General features: G+C 41.8%; 1 protein-coding gene across 1 annotated transcript in view; it reads left to right on the top strand.

Moving 5' to 3' along the window:
• The first annotated feature begins 7,553 nt into the window (after positions 1 to 7,553).
• The window catches only part of GRPR (gastrin releasing peptide receptor), a 37,947-nt gene continuing 20,526 nt past the window's right edge, over positions 7,554 to 24,974 (top strand). The window contains exon 1 of the mRNA XM_067722403.1: positions 7,554 to 8,353. Coding sequence (XP_067578504.1) covers positions 7,941 to 8,353 — 413 coding nt within the window. The 5' untranslated portion in view covers positions 7,554 to 7,940. The remainder of the gene's footprint in view (positions 8,354 to 24,974) is intronic.

Raw genomic sequence — 24,974 nt, 5'->3', positions numbered from 1 at the left:
AATGCAGGGGATACGGGTTCAATCCCTGGTCTGGGAAGACCCCAAGTACTGCGGAGCAACTAAGCCCACGAGCCACAACTACTGAGCCCATGTGCCAGCTACTGAAGCCCACGCACCTAAAGCCCATGCTCCGCAACAAGAGAAGCCACCGCAGTTAGAAGCCCGCGTACCACAACAAAGGGTAGCCCCCGCTCTCTGCAACTAGAGAAAGCCTTCATGCAGCAACAAAGACCCAAGGCAGCCAAAAATAAATAAATTTATTTTAAAATAATAAAATTACTTTTAAAAACAAACAAACAAAAAACCTTATGTGGCAAAGTGCACTTTGCAGATGCAGTCAAGATGGGGAGATTATTCTAGGCTATCTGGGTGGGCTCAGTGTAATCACAAGAGTCCTTATAAGAGGGAGGCAAAGGAAGATTTGCCTATGGAGGAAGAGAAGGCAATGTGATGACATAAGCAGAGACTGGAGTGATGTGGCCACCAGCCAAGGAATGATGGAGGCCTCTAGAGCCTTCAGAAGGAACCAGGCCTGCCAGCAGCTTGATTTTAGCCTGTAAAACTTATTTCAGACTTTCATCCTTCAGATTGTAAAAGAATAAATTTCTGTTTTAAGCCACTAAATTCATACTAATTTATTATAGTAGCAACTAATACATACTCCCTGATATGATGTGATGAGAAGAGCACCTCACCTCTATGGTTTTTCTACCCCAAATTCACATCTCCAGTCTCACAATGAAAAATATCAGACAAACCCAAATGGAGGGATATTCTACAAAATTCCCGACCAGTACTGTTCAAAAGTGTCAAGGTCACGAAAAACAGGAATGTCTGAGAAACTGTCACAGATAAGAGGAGACTAAGGAATCATGATGCGTAAATGCAGTGTGGTATCTTGGATTGGATAGTGGGACAGAAAATGACTGGTAGAAAACCTGGTGAAATCTGAATAAAGTCCATAGTTTAGATGATAGTCTTGTGCCCATGCTAATTTCTTAGTTTTATAGATGCTAACAATAGAGGAAGCTGGGAGAAGGGTATATGGGAACTCTTTGTACTATCGTGGCAACTTTTCTATAAACCTAAAGTTATTTTAAAATAAAATGTTTAAAAAGGAATTCATCCCAGCAACATGTTGTCTTGTCAGACATCTATTAGTAGAGGTATAGACATAATACAAGGGATGCGTTTCAGAGGGGCCCGGGGTCTCACTGATCAGATTCTTCCAGGAGAGAAGAAGAGCTGGAAAGAGAGATGGCTGAGGGCAGAGGGGAAGGTGCCACTTTATGTTGCCTTAGGTGCCACTGGGTGATACTAATGCCTCAAGTTGTCCTGAAGCATAGGCCAAGGGAAAATGCTCTGTATTTTATGGATGGGGAATCCATGGCACAGAACAGTTCAATGGCAAATAATGTTCACTGAACTGACTTGCCCAAGCTCACTGAGCAGATGGGGAAATGGGATATAAATAGTCTAATTTTCAGGTACATGGTGGCCAGGCAAGAAAGTTCACCTCATTTATAATTTTTTAAAAATACACATATTTTATCCAGATAAAAATTCTGGTGGTACTGAATAACAAATGGATTTCAGTCTCCATAACTCTTCTAGATTTGACCATACTTTCCTTCACACTCTAACCACTCAAGGTTCAACCTGGTTTATAGCACTTGCCTTTTCTGGTATTTCTTTTCTGTTTTATTTTGTCTTTTTGGTGGTTCCCCCCGCCCTTCATCCATTCTACTTACCAGATGTTCCACATCTATCACTGCATAACAAATTACCATAAAGCAGTGGATTAAAACCAAAAACATTTATTAACTCACAGTCTCTGTGGGTGAGAAATTCGAGAGTGTTTTGACTGGATGGTTCTGGCTTAGAGTATCTCTTGAGGTCGTGGTCAAGATGTTGGCTGGGGCTGCAGTCATCTGAAGGCTTGACTGGGGCTGGAGGATCCATTTCCAAGATCACTTACTCACAGAGCTGTGGACGGGAGGCCTCAGTTCCTCAGCCTGGGGATCTGTCCATAGGGTCACTTGAGTGTCCTCACAATATGGGGGCTGACTTCCTTCAGAGCAAGTAATCTAAGAGACAGTGCACGGAGGGAGCTGCAATGTCCTTTGTCATCTAATCTTGGAAGTTACACACTATCACTGATGCTGCATTCTGTTTGTTGGAAGCCAGTCACTGAGTGCAGCTCATATCCAAGGGGAGGAAAATTTATCTCCACCTCTTGAAGGAAAGAGTACCAAGAACTGGTGGAATATGTTCAAACCGCCATGCGAGGTGTTCTGTCAGCCTTGGGTCTGACTGAGAGTCCGGTGTTCCACTCCAGGCCTTCTCTGGGCATCGACCTGCCCTTCTGCAGCTTTGTGTGGCACAAAATAAAACCTGACTCTTTCTTTCAGAAGACTCCCCCCATCTCTCCTGAGTTTCCAAGCACCATGAAAAGCCACAGAATGTTAAGAGAAAAGAAGGGAACTTGAAGTGATCCCGGCATTACAGGATCTGGATACAGTCATCCATCTCTTTTGTTCCTGCTGCAGCACTAAAATTTGACATCTCTGATTCTTCTCAAGCAAGAGTTGCTGCAATCTTTTCAGCAGCTTCTCCATGGTGCTGCCACATATGTAATATTGCAATCATGTTTGGTACCCACTGATTTTCAGCACATGACCTTTTCCTCAGAGCCTAACTTCACTTGATTCTTGGTGATTTCTCTGTACAGTTAAACTACTGTCATTCATCATCCTGGTTCCCAGCCAGTCCTCTTAATTATTTACCTCTCTGCCTCCAGACTTCAGCTGTCATTTTCGTTGACTTCCTTCCTTTCCCTTGTTCATATAGTGAACTCGATATGCCTAAAACCAGATTCAGCATTTCCCTCCAGAGTGGCTTCTCTCTTGTTCTTGCTGTTTATACTGAGTCACAAGCCTAAAAAATTTCACCATCTTGGGCTTTTCCATTGCCTAGATTCCCTACATTTGTAATGGGATTCTGGCCCCTGTCTTGTGGCAAAAACAGCTTGCCTGCCATGCAGTCCGGGACAACTCCCAGCCATTATCAGGGGGATATCAAAAACCCCAAATGAGGGATTCTTCAGTCAGCTTCCAGTTGGTCCAGTTGCTGGTTTCATTCTGAGCTTGAGATTCCAGTTTCCTATCTGTTCCCAGTTCCTGCCCTGGTTTCTTAACCTTTTCTGCCAGAGCTCCCTAATGCCTAGAGCAGTACTTTTCAAACTTTAACATGCACCTGAATCCCTGGGGAGCTTGTTAAAATGCAAATTATGATTAAGGAGATCTGGGGTGGTGCCTGAGTTTCTGCATTTCTCACAAGCTCTACGGTGATACCCAAGCTGCTGGCTCAAGGACCACACTTTGGGTATCAAGGGCCCATAGCAACTATCTCCTAAATGTGCTTCCTTGCTCACCCTCTCCCTCCACAGAGGGCAGGCACAAGGACTGTAATGTTGCCGTGATCTCGGGGTCACACACTGCCTGCATCATTGGTCCCCAGCATAGCAGAGGGCTGGAATCCCTTCAGGACCTCATGAAAAATAGTGATTCTTGGGTTCCATCCCTGGAGATCTCATTCAATAGGTCTGGGGTATGGCCTCAGAATCTGTATTTTTAAGAAGCACTCCAGGCAATCTTGAGTTTTTTTGAAGAACCAGTGTTCTATAGACTGAAGTCCAACCAGAAACCTTAAATGTAAAGTCTTCCCCAGCAGATCCAGTCTCCTTTTTCTCATTTATTACTCCCCTCTACAGCTTTGTTCAAGACTATCTCACAGACAGACCCAAAGCATCCCCTTCTCTTTACTCTGGTTCCACCTACAAATTCTACCCACTCTATAATTCATTTGTCTTTTCTGTGTATGTTCATTGTCAGTCTACCAAGAATGCCAGCTGCTGGAAGACACAGTGCCATGCACATAGCTGGTGGGCAGAGACTTTGTCTTTACTCTCTTTGGTCCTGTTGAGTCCACCCATCCTCCCAAATTCTACCAAATGACTGTGTCCCACCCCCATATTAAAAAACAAAATGCAATTGTCTGGAAGAGTGGAAAATGTGACTCTCTTGACTGAAATAGAAATGACGCTCCTGCCCCAACACGTAAGAAAGGATGCTGAGTCACACTCCAATTCTATTCAGAAACTGGAGTCCCTGAGGACGGGGACATTGTATTATGTTTGTTCTATGTCATTTTCATAAGTCAAAGGCATCTCATGCTCACCATTAAATAAAAAGCTAAGCAAATGTCTAAGTATGTTTGGTGATCTGCTCGAAGGCGACACAAAGTGGTAGGGATGGAAAGAGTCATTATAGCTAATTAGTTGAAATGACATCAAAATTCTCTAATTAGCTTTCTAAAACATCCTTGCTCCCAGAAAATATTAAGTGTTGAACCTCAATATATCCTCACTCCTAAAATACCATCAGAACAGTCTATAGTGTTGTGGGACACCTAACACCAACAACAGCCATGAGGAATCACTGCTAACTCTCAGCATCAGTGTAACTTACACGGGAAGAAACACTAACAGCCCAGTTGGATTTAAGAGGTGTGGTTGACTCAGCACACGGGTGTGTCTAAAGAAATAAAGGGAAACAACATCTGGGAGTCCTCTTTGTGAACCAAAAACATGCCCTTCAGACCAAACTTCTTAACAAGAATACAAGATCCATCACAATTTCACCCAAACCTGCCTCAGGCTTCATTTCACACTGCTCTTTCCCTGCCCCCTCTCTTCCAGTCTGGATGCCCTTTCCGGGCTTGAAGCTGTCTGCTGCTCAATGCCATGCTCTTTCCTTTACGCCTCCATCCTAGGTGCATACTATTTTCTCTGTTCAAAGGGTTCTGCCAAATAGCCTTTAAGGTCAAATGTCGGGACTTCCCTGGTGGTCCAGTGGTGAAGAGTCCACCTTGCAATTCAGGGAACGTGAGTTCGGTCCCTGGTCAGGGAACTGAGATCCCACATGCCGCGGGGCAACTGGGCCTGTGTGCTGCGGCTGCTGAGTTCGCACGCCTCAACTAGAGCCCGTGCGCCACAGACTACAGAGCCCACGTGCCACAGACTACAGAGCCCACGTGCTCTGGAGCCTGCACGCCACAACTAGAGAAGAGAAAACCCACTCACCACAACTAGAGAGAAGCTCGCGCGCCTCAACGAAGATCCCGCATGCACCAACTAAGACCTGATGCAGCCAAAAATAAATTACATAAATAAATAAATCTTGAAAAAAAGATCAAATGTCACCTTCTCTGGAGAAAAGGGAGGGGATGGGGTGTAAATGCTGCGACTTTTTTTTTTTTAAAGAAGCCAGAGTTTATTTCTATTTAAACAATACTCAAGGAACTTTCAGAAGGTTAAAAGGCCCAAAGATGCCCGGGTTTCATATAATAATATAGCCAGGTTCTGGCTTTTGCTACCTCTGTTTCGAAATGCTCAGGACTACCCTGGGCAGTTCAATGCCTCACTAATTCTTCTAGTCCAAGAATGGTGAATTTCTCTGAGTTTTGGCATAATTCGTACAAGGCTGTCCCTCTGGTAATGACAACAAAAACAACGCCAGAAGCAATGATTGTCATTGAGAGGAAGAAAGGTAAATGATCAGAGAAGAAAGCCACCACAGCAATTTCAAGAAGCAGAATTATGAATACGGTAGAGAACGAACAGAAGCATTTGCAGAATCTTCTTGAAAACCCTTCTTGGCATTATTCTTTGAAACCAGGTCCTCTGACTTTACGCTTGAGTAGTTGGGATCATGACGGCTCTTATCATAACATGTATCTTCATGTTATTTTTCTCAGGCTCTTACACAGTGCCTGGAAACTGGCAGGTGTTTGATAAATGACTTTCAAGTAAATGGAGGACTGGCTGCTATGATAGAACTTTTAGCCTATTGATCTGAGGTCAGTCTCTCTTCTGACTTTACTGGGCTTTTCCAAAATAAAATCACAAAAATAGTCTCTTTCAATCACAACAATAATAATAGGTTTAATAATAACAGCTGATTATTACTTGAGCACTTACTATGTGCCAAATACTATGAAGTCTTAACACGGGTAATTTCATTTAACTTCACGAATTATCCCCGCTTTACAGATGAGGAGCTTGAGGCTTAAGACATCAAGTAACTTGCCAAGGTAATGAATGAGGGAGCCAGGACTTAAGCAGGGAGTCCATGTACAGCATTATTAAGCTCTACTGCCAGTAACTCATCAACACCACTAGGCTTGTGGTTACTGACTCATTAATGGTGCTACTGATCACCACTGAGAAGCTCTTCGCCCTCTGGGCGTGTAACATTAGACTCTACTGCTGGCTGAGAGGAGCACAAGCCCTTGGGTTTACGGAAGAAGCATGGCAGCCGCCTCAGTGTTGTAAGCTGCCGTTGGAAATTTCCATGACAGCACACTTGGTGGGCCCTGGCATGGTGATGAGTGCAAGCTTCTTTATTCCTTATGAATCCTGAAAAACCAAACTTTCAGTGGCAGCGCCTGCTAGTAACTGGCTTCCTGTGATGTATCTGGAAGAGCTTGAAGAGCTTCACGTAAGTCTTGAAGATTCACGCTTGTAATGTAATTATGCATTTTTGCTAAAGGTCTAAGCTTAAATCTAATAGTACCTCCTCAGTAAAGCCTTTCCTGGCACCTGTCAACTCTGTTATTCTTTCCACTCCCCAATTCCTCAGTATTCTATCTGTAACTCCTTTACAGTTCATTTCTCACTCAGAGCTTACGAGGAAATTTGCTATAAAACGCAGCAAACATTAACTTAAAATTGCAAATAGCTGCACCAGAATGCCAATTCATGTACCTTTTAGATCCAATGAGAAAATTCTCCTGGAAAAGACTACTTATCTGTGAGAGTTAGAACACAGCTGGCTTCTGATTTTATTTCTCTCTGGTAAAGGGAAAAAGAATGGCCTGGCAGATCTACAGGACAGAGCGTGTGTGCGTTCTGCTTTCTGCTCTTCCCAGATGTCAGGTGCTGAAGGTTTAAGGCAGGAGTCGTGTGCCTATTTGCCCTCAGTAGCAGTCCCTGTTCAAATAGGCAGTGGGAAGGCCGAGTGGGACCACTCACACGTGGACGCCTTGCTCATCTGTGTGCAATTTAATTCAGGGACAGACCTCATTTTATAGCAACCTTAACGTGTCATCCTAATGTATTGGAAAAGATGAGAAAATGGGATGTGAGTCTGGATTTGGAGCCTAGTATCAGAAAGATTTCCAGTGCTTTGCGGAGTGCTGCATCTGAAAAAGAGAAGCCCAAATTATCTGCTAGGACCCGCAGATTGTTGGGCGAGTCTCATCTGGGCAGAGCAGGCGGCCGGGCAGTGACTGAAGTGTCCAGCAGGGGGCTGGCACTCTCTGCCTATAAGTAGCCCGGTTCCTCTTCAGAGCCTCAGCTCAGCAGAGCTGCCGTTTGCTGGTGAAGCCGGTGAAGCCGGTGACGTGCAAAGCGTTCCTGCCTATAGCATTTCAGGCTTTCTCGGTACAGTGTTTTTCTACCCTCTTTAAACCTTCAGGTTCTAAATATCAGGAAAGACGGGAAATGCCGTGTGAAAATAGCAGGCCAAAAGTTCTTAGTAAACTGCAGCCAGGGAGACTCAGACTAGAATGGAGGTAGAAGGAGTTGGTACAGAGTGGGTTTGATTCTAAGCCCTTTGGGAGCTGAGTTTTTGTGGGTGTTTTGTTGTTAACTTACTGAATTTAGAGATGTATTACATTGGTCACGTAAAGACCAGAGCAGCGCCAGCGTCAGAATAGTGACAATTTTGAATGCCATAGTCTCTATGTACTCAGAGTATTTTTATTAAAGAAGATAAAGAGCCCAGCATAGATTTTATCATCATCTTCACCAAACTGCAAAGTCAAAAGTTAAGCAACAGCATCTAAGGGCACTTTTTAGGTGGGAAAGAACCTAGAGGATGGCTCTGAATGACTGTTTGCTTCTAAACTTGGACGTGGACCATTTCGTACACTGCAACATCTCTAATCACAGTGTGGATCTCCCCACGAACGACGACTGGTTCCACCCGGGGGTCCTGTATGTCATCCCTGCAATTTATGGGGTCATCATTCTGATAGGCCTCGTTGGCAACATCACCCTGATCAAGATCTTCTGTACCGTGAAGTCCATGCGAAATGTACCGAACCTATTCATCTCCAGCCTGGCTGTGGGAGACCTGCTGCTCCTGGTAACCTGTGCGCCTGTAGATGCCAGCAGGTACCTGGCCGACAGATGGCTGTTTGGCAGGATTGGCTGCAAACTGATCCCTTTTATCCAGCTTACCTCGGTAGGGGTGTCTGTCTTCACACTCACAGCTCTCTCAGCAGACAGGTAAGTCCTGGAGGACAGCGACCTTCTCTCTGAGGGTGGTAGATGCTTCGGTAAATGAGCTACCACATCGGGACAAACAGGGTTGTTTGTGTGCAGGGAAGTTTCACTCAAACTCCCATTCCCTTCCAGGCATGTTTCTGTTCTAGGGACTACTTCTTGAGTTTGACATATTGGTTTCAGAAAGAAAAGTCAGTGGATAGCGGTGGGGGTAATCTCTGAGTATAAGATTGAGGTGCATTTTCTGGAGACAGCTGATTTAGCCTTGCTTCTTCCTAACTTCTCACTCCCTGCAAAATTAATTGACTGGTGAGGAAAAAAAAAAAATTCACACCTAATAGAGTTTAAACCCCAGGTAAATGTCTCTTGGAAGCAATTCAAAGTCTTCAGAGAACAGAAAAGTCCCACTGCATTTCTTCTTCAAATGTTCTTTCAGAAATAACCAAGAGGAGAAAATAAGCAGCATTTCCTTGAAATCCATTCTCTTCAGACAGTTTCACTTTTCTCACAGCTGATGTTGTATTTGGTTCTCTGGAACTGAACAGTTTGTGTGCTGGTTTTTCTAAGTATCTCTTAGGTGAAACCAAGCATTATTTGGATTTTTTTCTTTCCTTGAGAAAGCTCCATTCAAGGTTGATTTCAAATTTTAGTATCTTTATTGATGTACTTCCATATACAACACTTTTAGGGTTTTTGTTTTTTGGGCGGGGGGAGGGAGTCCAGTACAGTGTTTTATTCTGGGAAATATACGTATTTGTGAACTGCATTTCTTGTGTGAACATATTGCTTAAAAATTCACATTTATTCATTCTTAAACATTCATATTCATTCTTTGAGCATTTATCAGGTGTCTATCACGTAAAAAACACTTGCTTGAAATAACCAGTCAGGAAATACCTGCAGATTGTTCACATAAATTGCTGAGCATGTCTTATGTACTTCTGGGCTCTAGAACTGGACACAGTAATGAATAGGCTTCAGACACATTGTCGACCATATGGTCAAATTAAGAAAAACTGGTGCAAGGAAACAGAGACTATCAATTTTTGTTTTAAAATCAACTGTATGTTTTGGTGTTAAAGATACAAAGGGATTTGAGAGTGTACTGAGGAAGGCATAGAAGCAGCTCTTGAAAATTTATACTCTGAAGAAAATGTCCCACATTTTAATACATAAGGTGCTGGATTCTCACTTTGTAGAGGAACAAACAGTCCCCAGGTGATCTGGGTTTGTGGAGTAATGGACAAACAAAGAGAGTGTTATCAGTATTTGTAGACATGTGTTTATACTTAGCTGCCTGAAGTACACTGCTCAGCACACACAACTTTTTCAGACTGAAAAATAATAGCCCAGGAACGAGGTTTGCACATGGCGCCCACTAGGCAGGGTTTCTCGGTTCCTGCCACTCACTCTCAGCTCACTCTAACCCTGAACATATGCCCACCAAGGCCTGATGACCACAGGCAGTCTCACTGTTGAGCCAGGGCAGGCAAACTGTGGAGCTGGCAGCAAGTTTGTGGCTGGTTACCAGTGGCCAAGGGCACCTCAGGATGACAGTCATTTTCTTGATGGGATGATGAGATTTTGGTTTCCGGGTTGGTGAGTGCAGTGGTACAGATGGCCTTTCCTCTCTTCCTGGGATGGGGTGGGGAGTGGGGGAGGGAGGAGTGAGGGAGAGGAAAGTGAGGGAGTGCAATGGAAAGATACAGCTGCAGGGAACTCTTCTCGGGGTTTCAAAGCAGACGAAATTCCCCATCAGCAGAAAGGCTCTCTCAAAAGCCAGGCTGCACCATTTGGCAGCTCTGGTGTGTTCTCAGGAAGTTTACAGTTACCGCACATCTTTCCCAAGTTCAGAAATTACTGTAAGCTTCCATATAACTAACTTTCTGTGTTTTGCTAAGGCTTAAAAAAGCTGACCTCTAACCAATTTCAACAAGAATAGGTATTGAGCTAGTTAAAATATATAAGACTGTACGTCTCATCTTTAAAAGCTATTGGAGTTTTATAACAACCTCATGAGGTTGGCAGGGCAAATACACACGCGCACGCACACACATACACACACACACACAATATCTGTATTTTTTTCTTCTCAACAAGGTATAATTATATACAGTAAACTGAACAAGTGTACAGCTCAATATATTTTCACATATTCTGTATAACAACATAACCACCACCCAGATAGAGATAAAGAACAGTTCCAGCACTCCAGGATTTTCCTTTATGTCCCTTTCCAGTTAATACCCAACCCCGTAGAGAGGCAATCACTATTCTGAGTTCAATTACCATGTATTATTTTTGCCAGTTCTTTAATCTCATATACATGGAATCATACTTCTTATGCCTATCCTTATGTCTGGGAGAGTCATCCACGTTGGTGCACATAGCAATGGCTTATCCTTTTTAATTGTTGTGTAGTGTTCCATTGTATGAATATACCTCAGTTTATTTATCCATTTTAATACTGATGGACATTGGATTTTTTCCAGTTTGGGGCTGATCATAACCCCCATGATCATGCCTGTTGGGGGAACAAAAGTGTTTCTCTTGGGTATATGCCTGGGAGAGGAATTGCTGGATCATAGGGGCAGGTATTTAGTAAATATTGTCAAAGAGTTTTCCAAAGTGGTAGTCTTTATCTGATGGATTGGTCAAAGGGTGAACCAGAAGACCCTCAAAACTGGATGATCATCGCAATCATTGGGGAGCTTAAAAATATGCAAATTCTTAGCTCCCATCCATCCCTGACCCCTATAGATTGACCAGCAATGCGAGTACTCATCCCAGCCTCCCTTCTGCAGCTTTCTCTCCCCCAGGTGGACTTGAGTCTTTGTTAATATGAAAAGAATAACATTTTTCTAGAAAAGTTTATACTGGGGCACTAAAGGGAGACTTCAAGGCAGTCCCAGAAACCAGAATTCTGTGTTTCACGAAACTGACCAATTGCAGATTTGCATTCAAACCCCTTCACTATTGGTCCCAGCCTCCCCCTCATCCCATGCTATCTTCCCCTCCTTACACACATTGAGATCCTCATACACAGTTGTTACACCAACAAGTTCCTGGCTCTGCTTCCTTGCTCATGCTGAGTCACATCCACTCTCCAGAATCCTTTCTTCTTTCCTAAATAGAAGACTCTTCTCCCCAACCCATGTGATGTATGGAAGTGGAATGGATATCAACAGCCCTGCATTTTAGGCTTCTTTTATTCTGCCATTACTACCCATATAAGGGAGTCAGACCAAGTCTCTTACCTCTCTGACCTTAGTTAAGTCATCTGTAAAATAATAGACTTGAGCTAGATTATTTCTAAGGTCCTTCCGAATTTTAAACTCATGATTTTTATCTGTCATCTTGCCCATCACTCAGATTCTGGCTCAAGCCTCCTCCTTAAAGCCTTAAGTTGGACCATTCTAGTCCAGATTTTCTGGCCCTCTTCTAAACACGAGGCTTATTATCTAATACATGAATTATCTCGTGACATCTTTCATCTTGCTGTTTTGAAGTATTTCATTCATTTGTCTTATTTTAGTCTCTCGTATATTCATTGCTTTGACTTTTCAAGTAGATTATTAAGAATGTAGAAGGCAGAGATTGCTTATATATTATATCTTACAGTGCCTCAGATGGTTTCTTGTACCTAATGGGTGATCAAAAAATATTGATTAGGGCTTCCGTGGGGGTGCAGTGGTTAAGAATCTGCCTGCTAATGCAGGGGACATGGGTTTGAGCCCTGGTCCGGGAAGATCCCACATGCTGTGGAGCAACTAAGACTGTGCACCACAACTACTGAGCCTGTGCTCTAGAGCCTGCGAGCTACAACTAGAGAGAGCCCGCGCGCAGCAACGAGGACCCAAAGTAGCCAAAACTAAATAAATAAAATAAATAAATTTATTTAAAAAAAAAAAAAAAATATATATATATATATATATATATATTGATTAGGGGCTTCCCTGGTGGCGCAGTGGTTAAGAATCCTCCTGCCAATGCAGGGGACACGAGTTCGATCCCTGGTCTGGGAAGATCCCACATGCCGTGGAGCAACTAAGCCCATGCGCCACAACTACTGAGCCTGCGTGCTGCAACTACTGAAGCCTGTGCTGTAGAGCCTGTGCTCCACATCAAGAGAAGCCACCGCAATGAGAAGCCCACACACCACAACGAAGAGTAGCCCCCGCTGGCCGCAACTGGAGAAAGCCTGTGCGTAGCAATGAAGACCCAACGCAGCCAAAAATAAAATTTAAAAAATTTTTAAAATAAAGTTAAAAATAAATAAATAAATATTGACTAATTAAAAGTATGGTTAATCATCTGAAAGCATACTCTTAAAAAATATATCACACAGTCACCTGCTTCTTCTCTGTTCCTCTCTATTAAGCTCTCATTATTTGGGCAAATGAGAGAAAATCTATTCTTTGTGAGTCAGTAAATAGATTTGGGGGATGAGATGGGTTGATGGATGGATAGATGGAAAGAGGTGGATGGGTAGGAGGATGGGTGGTTGGATGAGTGGATGGGCAGATGGATGGAGAGATAGTGAATGTTTGGGATGGATGGATATTTTTTTTACATACTGGTCTTTGCTACTAGATGCCCATCTCTATACTAGGTGCCTCAGTATTATATAAGTGGAATTTAAGACCTAACAGGAAAAGAGTAAGGAGAGTTTGCGTTTTCTTTTCCAGTATAAAAGCAAAGAATAAAGGTGGATTTAATGTTAATAGCATTTATATTACATGCCCAAGTTATCTTGTGTCTGCTGCAGTATTATTACTCAGTTTTATTTCTGCTAGAATGGGGCTGACAGAATAAATCCTGTGGCCAGATGTGCTCCACTGTAAAGTGATCCGTCTTTGATTCCATAGAAAAGACTTTTCCTAAGTTTTCCCCTCCCTTGTGATTTGGAATGTGTAAAGAAACAGGAAAGTATTACATTAATGCAACCTTCCTGAAGTACAGATTCTTTGAATTCACTGCAAGGAATTTATGAGATAATGTAGTTTTCAGCCTTTCCTGACATCTAGAGCTGCATGGTCCAACATGGGAGCCACTAACTACATGTGGTTATTTAAATTTAGATTTAATTTTTTATTATTATTATTATTTTGGCTACGCCACACGGCTTGTGGGATCTCAGTTCCCTGACCAGGGATTGAACCTGGGCCACAGCAGTGAAAGCCCGGAATCCTAACCACTAGGCCACCAGGGAACTCCCAAGATTTAATTTAAATAAAACTAAAAATTCAGTTCCTTAGTCAAACCAGGCACATGTCAAGTGCTCAGTGCCACATGTGATTCTACTGGACAGCACAGATACAGAACATTTCCATAATTGCAGAAAGTTCTGTTGGACAACGCAGAAGAAAGTTTGTTCTGTGCCTTGGCGTCCAAATCTCTTTCCCAGGATCCATGTTAGCTGCTTTCGTTCATTGAGGGTATCAGGAATCCCTCAGGCAAATAACGAATGCCTCCCAGCTGCATGGGCTCTTCCTGTCTGTAAAATATCTTCTATTGGAAGATGCTCAAAGATGAAGAGAGAAGAATACAGGCAACCAACGCAATCACCAGTCACAGGCTTGGGGAATTTAGGCATCCCACTGATGAAGTTTTGAGACTTTCTGAAGAATACCTATGGGGTTCACTTTCCAGTCTGCGCTATGAACTTCTGTCTGATCCTTCCATTCTCTTTTGCCAGGCCCTCTTCCATCTGCCAGTCTATCTTTTTACCTTCTTATCTCAAAATTCACCAGAGCAAACACTGCTCTAGGTAAACTCTTATCGCCTCCCATACATGCTGCCTGACTTCTCCCCTCTTTTACTTCACTTCCCCCTCCCTGATGACTGAGCTGTTCCCTCCATCTATCCAAATGCTACCAATCTTTCAGGGCACAGTTCAAGCCCTTCTCTTCCATGAAGATTCCCCGACCCTTTGGCTTTCATTGATATTTTCCCCTTTCCTAAGATGCTTTTGCCTGTACTGTTCTTTAAATATCAAATTTATCCTACCTTGTATTACTAGGTCCTTTTTATAGATGTGTTTTCTACTTCCTTCATTATATGAGACGCTCCATGGGGTCTGTGCCTGCTACAACGCCCAGGCCCACCTTACATCTAGTAAGAGGACAATAACTACAGCATGGTTGATGTTTAAGCAGCGACAAGATGATAAAGTGTAGCAGCTACAAGTAGAAGTCATTCTCAAGTTCATACCCTTATACATGGTGTTCTGAGACTCAATTTCCAACATTGGGGGAAGGAGTTCCCCACACATCCAACAAGCAATTCTCAGAACACCAGCTAGGTGTCTGAGAATTCAACTCAATTCTGACACTATTAACCCAGAGGTAGCGTCGCATTTCACAGGTTGAGGGCTCAGTCCTACGAGACTTGCACCACCCGCCACTCCCACTTCAGATGCCAGTCACAAACCTGTGCTTCTGACCATCTGGCTAAAAATCAGAGGTCCCCATGACCCCCTGTCCTCAGGTTCCATTAATTTGCTAGAGTGACTCACAGAACTCAGGAAAGCATGTTGCTTATTAAATCACTGGTTTATTGTAAAAGGGTACAATACTTTTATCCTCAGGAACAGCCAGGTGGAAGAGATGCATAGGGCAAGATACAAGGAAAGGGAGCTTCCTGGCCCTCTCCAGGTGCCACTCTCCCTGCATCTCCATGTGTTCACCAACCCAGAAGCTCTCTGAATCTTGTCCTTTTGGGTTTTTATGGAGGCTTCCTTACGAAGTCATGATTGATTAAACCACTGGCCACTGACAACTGATTCAACCTCCAGCCACATCCCCCTCCTCAGAGGTCTGTTGAATCACGAGTTGAATCACTTGGTGACCAGCCCCCATCCTTAACTGCTTTCCCGAAGTCATGAACATAACAAAAGACACCTTTATCACTCTCAACACACTTAGGAAATTCCAAGGGTTTTAAGAGTGTGAGCCAGGGACTGGACAAGACCAAATGTATATGAGAAATATGTATTTGGTCATCTGAATGACCAAATATATATTTCTTATAAATCACAATATCTCACCTTGTTTGACACAGAGACCAAAAGAGGTGATGGAATTTGGCCTCGTCACAACAAATTCAGAGTAGAGTCACATTAGAACCCTGGTTTCCTCATTCCAAGTCCCAATTCCTTCAGGGAAACTGAAAACTTTTCTTCAGAAACCATCAAAACAAAGTCTGATTCCATTTCCCTTCTCTGGGCAGTGGGAGCTACTGATCCTGAACTCTACTGTTCTGTGGAAAGATACCCTGAGTGATTCCAAGTTAGCCCTCTTCTGAGGGGATCACCCCAGTCATTCCAAAGCTCCTCTACTGTTCTAGAGTCCAGCTTCACTGATCCCAAGGAGACTGGCCATTTCTCACAAGGGAGGACAATTTAATGTCTCGTAAAGCAACTTTCCCAGGAAGTCTATCTGTTGAAGGAGTTTACATGAATCACCAGTCCATGACTTCTCTAGGGTATGATTTTTCTGAAGCATACGCTGCCTCTCCAGAAGGGAGCTCAACTCCTGTGTCCCCATGGGGAGGGACCTGTCACAGCTGCTGGCCGGCTCTGGGAGTGCTCAGAGGGCGGGCGCAATGGGAGGGGGGGTTCCCAGCAAGACTCTGAGTTGGGAGTGCTATGGAGATAAGGGCAGCAAAGAAGTCTGACCTTGTCTCTCACACATTGTCTTTTAAAGTGGTAGACTTTTGTGTGATTAATTATCATTTTTGGCGACTTAAAATGCATGGAGGCGAGACAGGTCACATGCTTAATCATGAAACATAGAGCATAGACTGAAAGGGCTCCCTGGTGAGGTGTTTTTGAACTGTGCTTCTCAATACCATCCTTTGAAAATAGACTAAATTTGCATTTCTGCACTTGTAAGTCCTCCTAGTGTGTGGGGTTTGCATAAATTCTCTCTTAATTAAAACACATGTTTTACAGAATAAAAGAAAAAATTTTTTCTTCATTCCTTTTTCTACTTCCCTGTAATAGATCAAGGGATCTTTTTTATTACAGTCATCTTTGAAATTCTGGTTATTAAGTATTGGATTAGTATCTGATATTTGCTGCTACATGAAATGATTTGATTTCCCTAGGAGCCCCTAAGAGGCTGAAGGTTCATTTTACACATTAAATGTCACCTTCTGTAGGAGGTCTTTGTTGGCCACTGAGACTAAAGTAATGACCAACGCTCTTCTATCATCCAGTTTCTTCTTTCAGGTTGATTGAGGTGTAACTTACACAGTAAACTTTTAGTCGTGCATTTCTATGAATTTTGACAATCTTCCACAGTCATGTAACCACCACCAGCACAATCAAGATATAGAACATCCCATCAGCCCCCCCAATTCTCTCATGTCCCTCTTTAGTCTATCCTCTTCCTCCACCCAGGAGGGAATTTTTTTTTCCACATCCAAACTTTCTTTAGTTTATAACCTTCATTACACACTGTTGTTCTTACAGAAAATAAAGCTCCTAGAAAAAGTAAAAGAAAAGAAAGAAAGAAAGAAAGAAAAAATCTCCTGGCAGCCACTGATCTTTTCCAAAATATATGAATGACATCATACAGTGTGTAGTTGTTTGAGTCTGGCTTCTTTCAACTCATGTTGTTGCATGTATCAGTAGTCCCTTCCTTTCTATTGCTGAGTCCATTGCATGGCTAGGCCACAGTTTGTTTATGCATTCTTCAGTTAATGGCTATTGGGGTTGTTTTCAGTTTTGGATGATGATGAATCAAGCTGTCATAAACATTCACATACAGTTTTTGTATGGATGTATGTCTCCATTTCTCTTGGATAAATATCATCCACTATAATCTTTTTGAGAATTATTTTGTTCATTTGTTTGTTTACTTGCTTACTCTCTGTCTCCTACCACTAGAATATAAGCTCAAAAAAAAAAAAAAAAAAAGAGAGGCTATGGCATTCATTAGCATATTCACTGACACTAGGACAGTCCCTAACCTGTAGTAGGTGCTTGATAAGTGTGTATTGAACACATGAATAGATGGATACATGAAGGAAGGAATAAAAGAATGAATGAATTCTGGTAGGTTCTACTATCCGTGTTGCTGCAAATGGCAAAATCTTACTTTTTTATGGCTGAGTAGTATTCCAGTGTGTGTGTGTGTGTGTGTGTGTGTGTGTGTGTGTGTGTGTGTATATATACCACATCTTCTTTATCCATCCATTGATGGACACTTGGGTTGCTTTCATATCTTAGCAATTATAAATAATGCTGCTGTGAAAATTGGGGTGCATGTTTCTTTTCAAATTAGTTTTTTGGTTTTTTTGGATATATGCTCAGGAGTGGAATTAATAGGTCATATGGTAGTTCTATTTTTAGTTTTTTGAGAAACCTCCATACTGTTCTCCACAGTGGCTGCACCAATTTACATTCCCACCAACAGTGCAGGAGGGTTCCCTTTCCTCCACACCCTCGCCAGTATTTGTTATTTGTGTTCTTTTTGATGACAGTCCTTCTGACAGATGTGAGGTGATATCTCATTATGGTTTTGATTTGCATTTCCCTAATGCTTAAGGATGTTGAGCACCTTTTCATGTGCCTGTTGGGTGATATGTTTTTCTATAGAGAAATTAGAAAGATACCTCAGTCTTCTCGCATGGTTGATTCAAATTGACTTATTATTAATGAGAGGTTAGAAAAGTTTCTTTCAGCTTCATAACTCATTATTGGTAATGTCATATAAGTGTTTAAGGTTATTATCAAATGTTTAAGATCATCTGAGAAAGACACTATCAAGTTTCTTTCCTATACGGGCTGTAAAATTTCACAGCATTTCACGTTTTCTTGTGCCTTGAGTAATCTTAAATACTCATTTAATTGATGACGCCCATTAACCAATTTGCCATGGATGTCTTTGCATTATGAATTTTAAGTTACCTTCATCAATGTTGGTATTTTGTGGGTATGCATGACATGAGTGACTTCACACAAATGTATTTGCTATTTGTAACTTGGCTATAGGTTTCTGCCCTATAAACACAGACACTCTGATAACCTCAATTTTGCTGATATATTTGGGTTTTTTAAAAAATTAATTAATTAATTAATTTTTTTTTGCTTCATTGGGTCTTCGTTGCTGCGCGTGGGCTTTCTCCAGTTGCGGCGAGCGGGGGCTACTCTTCGTTGTGGTGCACGGGCTTCTCACTCTGGTGGCTTCTCTTGTTGCAGAGCATGGGCTCTAGGTGCATGGGCTTCAGTAGTTGTGGCACGCGGGCTCAGTAGTTGTGGCTCACAGGCTCTAGAGCGCAGGCTCAGTAGTTGTGGCACATGGGCTTAGTTGCTCCATGGCAAGTGCGATCTTCTCGGACCAGGGATGGAACCCATGTCTCCTGCATTGGCAGGCAGATACTTAACCACTGTGCCACCAGGGAAGTCCCTATATTTGGGTTTAAATCTACCATTTTATTATTTGGTTTTTGTTGGTCTCACCTGTTTCATAATCCTTTTTCCCTCCCTTCTTGCTTTCTTTTCAATTAATTAAACATTTAAATTATTCTATCCTCCCCCCACCTCCTGGCATGAATTTGTTAATTATACAAACTCAATATTCTTTTAGGGGCTACTCTAGTCTTTACAACATGTATCCTTGACTTATTAAAATTTACTATAAATTAGAACTTTCCTACTTCCCAGACAAGGGTAATAGGACACTTTAACTTCATTCTAATTTCCTCCTGCCTTTTTTTTTGGTTATTGTTGTTCTATATTTCAACTCTATCCATTTAAACCCCACAAGACATTATGTTAATTGCTTTTACATACTTACATTTACTCACGTATTTACCTTTAGATTTATTCCTGTATTCACCTTTTCTCGCTCTCCACTCCTTCCTGCATCTCTGTGACATCATCTGAGATTATTTCACTTCTGCCCAAAGAACGTCCTTAAGTAGTTCACTTAGTGTAAGTCTAATGGGGATACATTTTATGGTTTCATTTGTCTGAAATTGTCTTTATTTAATGTCATTTGGAGAGGATAGAATTCTAGGCTGGCTGTTCTTGTCTTCCCCACTTTGAAGTTGCTATTCATTGTCCTCTGACTTCTGCTATGAAGTCAGATGTCAGTTTCATTGTAGCTCCTTTAAAATTATTGATTTTTTTCTCTTTGACTCATTTTAAGATGTTTCTCTTTATCTTTGGTTTTCAGCAGCATTACTATGTTGCACTTAGGTGTGGTTTTCTTTGTATTTTTCCTACTTGAGATTCATAGCTTTTTTTTTCAACCTGTGGCTTGATGATTTTAGCCACATTTGGAAAGTTCTCAACCATAACAACTTCAAAGATTGTTTCTGCCCCATTCTCTTCTTGCTCTCCTTCTTTATGCTGTCTACATGTAAATAGAATAACTGCAGGTTAACTTAAAGCTTTTCAAGTTTTTTTCCCCTTTTGGTTGTTTTTGCTTTTATTGATGCAGGCGATTTCATACTTCAGTCAGGCCTCTGTGACTGGGAACTATTTTAAACACAATTTCAGTTCACCATTTTGCCCATACATTTCTATTACCTTTTCTGTGTTTTCCATCCTTCTGTCTCACCGTACTTCACTCTGGCCATTTTCAGCTCAAAAATTCTCTCCAGTTGTGTCTAGTCTGCTTCTGAAGCTTCCATTTAATTCTTAATTTCAGTTACTGTATATTGCAATTCTAGAATTTCCATTTGATTCCATCTTGTCGCCTAATTTCTTGAATTAGTCCCAATACATTGTAAAATCCCTCTTTGGTAACTCTAACTTGTGGAACGTCTATAAATCTGTTTCTATTATATATTTCTTCTCTTGTTTTTCGACCATTTTGTTTTCTCTCCCAGTATATGAGGCAATTTTTGTTTGACAACTTGATTTTGTATATGAAGAAGTGTAGATAATTTGGGGCTCTGGATAGTATTATCTTCCAGAAAAGATTAGCCTTTGCTTCTTGTGGGCAGGTAGGAGGTGGCGGTGTGTCTGACCTTGTCAGGGATTGAATAGATTAGAGGCTGGGCTTGGTCTTTGTGAGAACTGGTCTATTTCTGGTTCAGTGCTACTACTAGGATGTACCTCTTTGGGCATCTCAACTGTAAGCCTGGGGTGTTTACCCTGGCTTCTCTCCTTTGTGGGCCCTGAACTCCATTTATTATTCCCCTTCATCCTGAAACTGCTAGAAGCTCTTCTCAGCTCTCAGTTTCTCTTGGTGCTGCTTGAAATTTGGTAAATGCCTTAAGGGGAAAATGATGCTGAATAATAGCTTCGTCTCTTTGCACTTCCTTTCTCTCCAGGATTTTGGCCCCTCAAATCCTTACTGCCTTGTTATTTCTCTGATGTTTTCAAAGGGATTTTCTAGCTTTTCATTTCTGGAGAGTTGGTCAGCAACAAGCTGGGTTGCCATTATCAGAAGTGGAAAATCCTGTACCACCTCTCTTAAAGACCTGATCTGCTGCCCACCGAGCTATCCACATCCCAGTTCCTCTAAAGAGGAGTCCAGAACTACCTAGTCAGACCTTTGAGATCAGCATTCAGAGAGATCAGCATCAGCATTTAATTGCTCAAATTAAATCAGCAATTTAGATGCAGAGAAATGAGCTCTGGCTAACCTCAAAGTGAGTAAGTCAGGAATCTCAGCTGAGGCCTGCGGCAGTGGACACTGCCAAGTATTATAGGTACATCAAAGCCTCTGGGATCTTTCAACTAGGCCAGGTCTCTTAGCCCCAATAAGCAGGAGCGAGAGCTGACATTTAGTTATGCAGTGATTGATAAAAGCTGCAATTTTGTGGGAAGGACAGCGCCAAAATGTTGCTAAGATACGCTTCTTTAAACTTCAGTTCTTTATTACTTTTCCTTTTTTTGTATTGTACCCAGACTAATTGGCCAGTGGTGATAGCTAAAGGTTACATAGGAAAGAAATAGGGGGAAAACGTGAAATGCGGCACATAAAGAAATCTATTTCCAGTGTGAGCAGAATTTACTGTGACAATAGATAATAGGTCCATGTGACTCACTTATTTCTGTGCTGTCTACATATAAATAGAATAACTACAGGTCAACTTTAAGCTTTTCAGGGTTTCTTTATTCTCTTTGGTGGTGCTTGTTTTTATTGTCAGGCAATTTAATACCAGGGTCAGGCCTCTGTTATGAGAAATACTTTAAACATAATTTTAAAACAATATAAAATTATGTAAAAACAAAATTACAGTAGTTTATCCGTGAGAACATATGGGAAATGCTTATTTATTTTAACATAAATGGCGGACAAAACAGATTGTTAAGAATTTCATTATCTTTTCCCTCTCCACTTTAAATGATTGGAAACATCACAGAAGAGCAGAAAAATCAGAATTTGGCATCTTTTCTTTCCTAGATTGTCAACAGAGGTGAAATTGAAGGTTAAAATGATGGCTTCAGGAATACATATATATACTACAAGATGAAGATAAATGTGGTCAGTATTTAGTTTTAAGCATTCTTCACTTGTGCTTTAAAAAGCCTGCAAATCCGAAGTGCTGTAGACAAATATAAGTGACGTGGGGATCCAGAGACGGAGGTTCTACTCTTGGTTTTCAGCTAACCGGCTGTGGGAACTCTGTGGGCACCAGTTTCCTCTTCTTTAAGTTAAGGAAATGGGACTTGAGGATGCCTAAGTTTTATATTCCATAGTTATATATAAAGCAGGTTTATAATCAAACATATTCTCATATGTCTGTACCATGATGACAGCAGGGCATATACCGACCTAGCATCATCTGTTCTGAGTCTTCCACGAAGGAGAATATACATGTGTGAGTATCATTCTCTTGTTCTTTAAGGACTTTACCTGGATGTATCTCAGTCCCTCGACCAGATTTTAAATCCTTAGTGGCCAGGGACTTTTATATCCATAGTGCCAAGGAGAGCCTGAGATACTAAATTAGTATTTAAATGTGCTGACAGATTGACTAAGTATCCTGAGCCATGAGTGTTTAATACTGGAAGACCAGTGCCAGAGGTTAGTGGCCTGTAGTCTTCACTATCATGAATTAATAAGCCTAATGGGCGGTTCAGTGTGAAATGCAAGACGGGCTTTCCTCTGTCTAAAGAAGGAACCACCAGCTCCAGTGTGGACAGGCAGAGAGCAACAGAAACGTGAGCCCTGGCCACACATTCAGTGCACATAGGCCAGGGACCGGGGAACCTTTTCCGTAAAGGGCCGTATAGTGGATATTTTTGGTTTTGTGGGCCATGAGGTCCCTGTTGCAACCACTCAACTCTGCCGTTATAGCGCAAAAGCAGCCATAGACATGATGTCAGCAAACGGTCATGGCTGAATTTCAGTAAAACCTTATTTATGGACACTGAAATGGGAATTTCGTGTAATTTTCACATGTTGTGAAGTATTCTTCTTCTTTTGATTTTTTCCCCCAACCATAAAAAATGTCAAAACCACTCAGCTTGTGGGCCATATGAAAACAGGCAGAAGGCCAGGTTTGGCCAGCTGGCCTTAGGTTGGTGTCCCTGATATACAGGCGTGTACACACTTGCTGAGGTGGTCATTTAGCAGAGAGAGTTTCCTATTTAGATGGAGTGGGACCTAAGGGGATCCATGACCCCTGTCCACTTAGCCAGGACAGACTTCCTAGGGAAGATCATAAAGACAGATCATACAGCTGTGTGATGCTTTACGGTATGAGGCACCATCATATCAGGCACATTAGCTTTTGGATCATCAAAAAATTGAGAGTCAAGCCAACGTTTTTAAGCCACGTGTCTTTTCCAGCATGCCTGGGTCCTCTGTGACACTAACAGTTGTTTAAATGAAGAAAATGAGAGTTTTAAACCCAGACTTAGCTGGGTTCCAGCTCCCATAGGAGGGAGCATCTTTTCATCATGCGCTCATGTAAGCAAGTCACCTTAAAATTGCTAAAAAGGGAAATTGTGCTCAGGGAGAATCATTTCTTCAGTACCCCCAGGGATTCTTCTGGACTTGAAATGGTTAGAGAAATAGGATGTGTTTGGGTCACAGGAGATCTCTTGGGAAAAGCCTAATAAGATGGTGTCCTCCAGACTGATCTGGGGTAAGTGGACTTGAGAGGAGGATTTGGCTAGGAGCGTGGCAGCAGAGGAGTGGGTTATTTTGAGCATTGTGAACCCATTTCCTTACCTGCAAGTAAGACAATACAGGCCAGACAAATTGGGTGCACAGTTCTAGATTTTTAATTTTAATTATATATTTGTTCAATAAGCAAAATAGGCATAAAATGAACAAGACATAGACCCAACACTTAAGAAACTCAGAGTCCTGTGACCCAGGGTGCATGAGCCTTTTTAATTTCCAGGATGGAATAAGAGAAAATGTCACTGAGTGTCCAGGGCTTATGCTTCTCTTGACCTCTTCTGTACCTAGTACAGGACCGTGCAAAAGTAGGTGCTGAAGATATGCTTTTGATTATTAAAAGTGCTAGTTTTTGAGGAGTGGGGATGCTTCGCTTCATTTAGACGGGACGTGTTGCGCTGGAGCTAATCCTAGGAGGGATCTGTGAAGGCAGGGGCGTTGTCCTCTAGTGACCACCAGGGCTCCTCAGAGCTAAATGGACATGGTGCCCAGAGAGGCCAGCTGGTATCTGCAGAGCGCCGCCTGCTGGCTAGAGGAGTCATGGGCATCTTGAGGCAGAAATGCTTAGGCTATAGACTCTAAAAAAGATCTCAAATTGTATGCTCTGGATTCTGCCCAAAAGACAAAGGAAAGTTGGAAAGAAATATATCAAAACATCACATGTAAGACTTATGGATGATTTTCTTCTTTTTTTTTTTTTAAGAATTCTCTGTCTAAATTTCTACAATGAACTGTTAACACTTTTATATTAAATTTTTTAACTGAAAAAAGTTGTTCAAATGAACTAACTTCCTCTAGACCACCTTCCTTGACATTGTCTTTGCTGAATCAAAGCAAACTTTTCCAACTGGTTCTTAAGATACCCCCAAAATTTCATGGTGACAGACTTACAAACTCTTTTTCCCTCCCTCCCTCCCTCTTCCTTCTTTCCTTTCTTCCTTCCCTCCCTCTTCCTTCCTTCCTTCCTTCTATTATGTTTTGGAGGTTCACATTTAATAGAGCACTATTCATAGTAAGGATAAATTCAAAAGCATTGAATTTTGTTGAAGAGATGTCTGAGTTTGAGCTCTGATTCTTCTAATTGTCAACTGTGTGACTTTGGGCAAATTATAAGCCTCAGTTTTCTGATCTGTAAAAAGGGATAAGGGTATTTACTTTTCATATTTCACAGGACTGTTGTAATTTTTGTCATGGTGAAATGAAATAATGTGTTGACTTCTTTATGAAATGTTAGAATTCCCAGTCAAAAAAGTGAGTGTACCATTAGCATGATTGTTGTTTCTGTTCATAGGGGAGCTAAGAGAGTGTGGTTGAAATCTCACCTGATTGATGTTCTAGTGGACAGTCACTTGAAAAGTGTTGGGAGCTGTACCAGGCACACAATAAGTGCTAATAAGTTTTGGTTAAATAAAAATTGAAAAAGAAAACGAAACTGAGACAGCCTGCTTATACAGAAATAGCTAATTATGGAAGTGGGATTAGAACACGGGGCTCCCAGTCTCCCTCCAGTCCCTCTCTCTCCCTGT

The sequence above is a fragment of the Pseudorca crassidens genome, chromosome X, assembly GCF_039906515.1.
Source record: "Pseudorca crassidens isolate mPseCra1 chromosome X, mPseCra1.hap1, whole genome shotgun sequence".
Lineage (NCBI taxonomy): Eukaryota > Metazoa > Chordata > Mammalia > Artiodactyla > Delphinidae > Pseudorca > Pseudorca crassidens.
The sequence above is the reverse complement of the archived record's forward strand: the minus strand, read 5'-3'. Positions and strand labels throughout refer to the sequence as shown.